Genomic DNA, 2878 nt, shown 5'->3' with positions numbered 1-2878 from the left:
AAGTAGTGAAAGAAATGGAGCTGTACAGCAACGCAGAGCTGACATCCAGTGCTTAAATTCTGTATCACTCACTCAACACAATACGTTACTTTAAAAACCCCAGTTGTATGTATGTGATGTGTTAAGTACAACCTGGCCTACAGGCACTTATCTCTCAGAGAAGGTTTAGTCTAGATTTCAGAAAAAAGGAACAGTCCTCTGTGAGAATATGCATTGGAAATTATCAAATCTGAATTAAGTAGCTTAATTCCAATGCAGGGTGAAACTTATGAGAAAATATGCCTCACAATCTCAAGTTTATGCCATTTAATCATTTGCATTTGAAACTTGACAGTGACAGTGTCAAGACTTGACAGTGACATGTCACATGACCTGAAAGAAAGTATTTAAACATGGGAAGTTCAGGTTAGATCTTAGGCAGAAGCTCTTCCCTGTGAGGGTGCTGAGGCCCTGGCACAGGTTGCCCAGAGAAGCTGTGGCTGCCCCATCCCTGGCAGTGTTCAAGGCCAGGTTGGACACAGGGGCTTGGAGCAACCTGGTCTAGCGGAATGTGTCCCTGCCCATAGCAGGGGTTGGAACTGGATGAGCTTTAAGGTCACTTCCAATCCAAACCAGTCTGGGATTCTATGAAAATACAGTGCCAAATTCATCCATGAAGCAGCCAGTGGTTGGCTGAAACATGCTACAGTCCAAGACTATACACTTCAGTAACTAAGTTATGCCTCACGTCCACTGTCCACTGTATCTACAGTTCAAAAATCTCAGCTCTCCATCTCAGTTCATCAGAATAATTGTGGTTTAAAATGCCTTCTTCCCATCCCACTCACTCATTTCCATATACTCAGGGGTAAGTCCAGCAAAAGGCTCCAGGTTATAGTCCACTTCATAGCGCTGCTTTCTTTTCACGTGCTCTTCATGGTCTAAAGAACGCCGACGCTTTAACTTCAAGTAGCGTATAAATTTCTTCATTTTTCTGGGGGCAAAGGGAAGGATTGCATTAGCATGCCCTTTGGGGCACAGTGCCAATTTTGCAGCTATTTTACATTAATAGACACAATGAGCTTCATACCTACTTTCATAAAAACTGCAAGACCAGAGTTCAAGTCAAGGGGAAGTGGATACACTGTGTATCACACGTCCTAAAAACCATGTGTTTAATAAAACCCCAAAAAGAAACAAGCAAAAGTTGCTACTTACGGGATGCCGATCTCAAATAAATTGTTCTGGATCAGCTGCTTGCCCAACATGATAATACTGAGCTGGATACACAATTCCATTAGGCAACCTCCTGGAGCACACTAGGGTGGACAGAGGAAGCATCAGTCAGAACACCTGCTGCATCCCTGTGGCGGGCACCGATGGTGCTCCCACCCAACAAGATCACAGGCAGAGGGAAAGTGGAATTACCTCTTCCATTCGGAAAGAGTGGAAAATGTAGACATAGTCTCCTGGACGTCCAACAAATCTAGGGCACAACGGTTAGAATTATAAACTTGCTATGGATTTTATACTTTTTATATGTGATTCCTAACATCACTGATGTCAAACTCTGTGCCTTTGAATGGGACCACCTAGTGCTTAGTCCTGAAAAAGTGAATGACATTATCTTTGGTTTTGTTTTAAAGAACAAGTCCTGTTTACCGAGTAAATGACTCAGTAAAACTGCAAGTCTTGTGCCCTACAATATTGCAGGCAGAAATGCTCTGAGCTAATCCTCACTACTGTTGCATTAGCTGGAACGTTCACATAGAGTCTTTATTTTAGTCTTATGCTTTCCTGCTGGTTTCAAGAAGAGATATGATACTTGCTATGATATTAAGTTAGGAGTGGTAAATAAGCAGTTAATAGCCTTGTGGGGGATTGTAGCTGAATGCACAAGTTTATTAGTACAGGAAAGATATGGACCTGTTGGAGAAGGTCCAGAGAAAGGCCGAAAAAAAGATCAGAGGGGTGGAGCACCTCTGCTATGAGGAAAGGCTGAGAGAGATGGGCTTGAAGAAAAGACTCCAGGGACACCTTATTGACTCCTTTCAGTTCCTAAAAGGGGCCTATAAGAAAGATGGGGAGAGACTTTTTAGCAGGGCTATTGTAACAGGATGAGGGGGGGGCATGGCGGTTTTAAACTGAAAGAGATTCAGGCTGGATATGAGGAACAAATTGTTTACAGTGAGGGTGATAAGACACTGGCACAGGTTGCCCAGAGAGGTGGCGGTTGCACCATCCCTGGAGACATTCAAGGCCAGGCTGAGTGTGGTTCTGGGAAGCCTGACCTAGATGAAGATGTTCTTGTTCATTGCAGGGAGGTTGGACTAGATGAGCTTTGAAGGTCCCTTCCAACTCAAACTATTCTATGAATCTTTTCTATGATTATCTTAACAAATGGCTTTAACAAATTTGAAACTGGAGAGTCTCAAGTCTGTACGTTATCCCATGAGGCTGAAGAGGTTTTGGGTCAATACTGAGGCGTGCTTAAACCAGATTTACTCTACTGTCTGATTATGGTCTTAGCTCAGCACCAGCTCTCTCATAAGCAACGAGTGGAAAACAGGAACAGCCTTTAGCATAACTCACCGGCCTTTGAAGAAAGCAACGTAGAAGATGGGTGTGTAGGCATTGACGAACTTCAGGAGGAAAGCCTTAAAAATCAGCCGCTCTTCAAAATTCTTGTCAGTTTTTGGCACCTCTGGAACCAAGGTGACATGCATAAGAAACGTTAAGGAATTAATCCTACCTGGCACATTTCAAGATCTTATAAAGGTGGGCTTTGGAAAACATCAGCCATCTTTTAAACAAAGAGGTGTATATTTATTAGAATCATAACACAGTCTGAGTTGGAAAGGACCTTAAGATCACCCAGTTCAAGCCACCTGCCAGGGAC

At 43.2% G+C, this 2878-nt stretch overlaps 1 protein-coding gene across 1 annotated transcript in view; it reads right to left on the bottom strand.

Annotated features, from left to right (window-relative positions):
* Window positions 1-2878, bottom strand: part of ANO1 (anoctamin 1, calcium activated chloride channel) — a 47704-nt gene that overhangs the window by 8424 nt on the left and 36402 nt on the right. Inside the window, exons 18-21 of the mRNA XM_010011933.1 lie at window positions 2572-2683; window positions 1408-1465; window positions 1198-1298; window positions 828-973 (exon numbers count right to left, since the gene is read on the bottom strand). Of these exons, the coding sequence (XP_010010235.1) occupies window positions 828-973; window positions 1198-1298; window positions 1408-1465; window positions 2572-2683 (417 nt within the window). The remainder of the gene's footprint in view (window positions 1-827; window positions 974-1197; window positions 1299-1407; window positions 1466-2571; window positions 2684-2878) is intronic.

The sequence above is a fragment of the Nestor notabilis genome, unplaced genomic scaffold (genome assembly GCF_000696875.1).
Source record: "Nestor notabilis isolate BGI_N333 unplaced genomic scaffold, ASM69687v1 scaffold383, whole genome shotgun sequence".
Lineage (NCBI taxonomy): Eukaryota > Metazoa > Chordata > Aves > Psittaciformes > Psittacidae > Nestor > Nestor notabilis.
The sequence above is the reverse complement of the archived record's forward strand: the minus strand, read 5'-3'. Positions and strand labels throughout refer to the sequence as shown.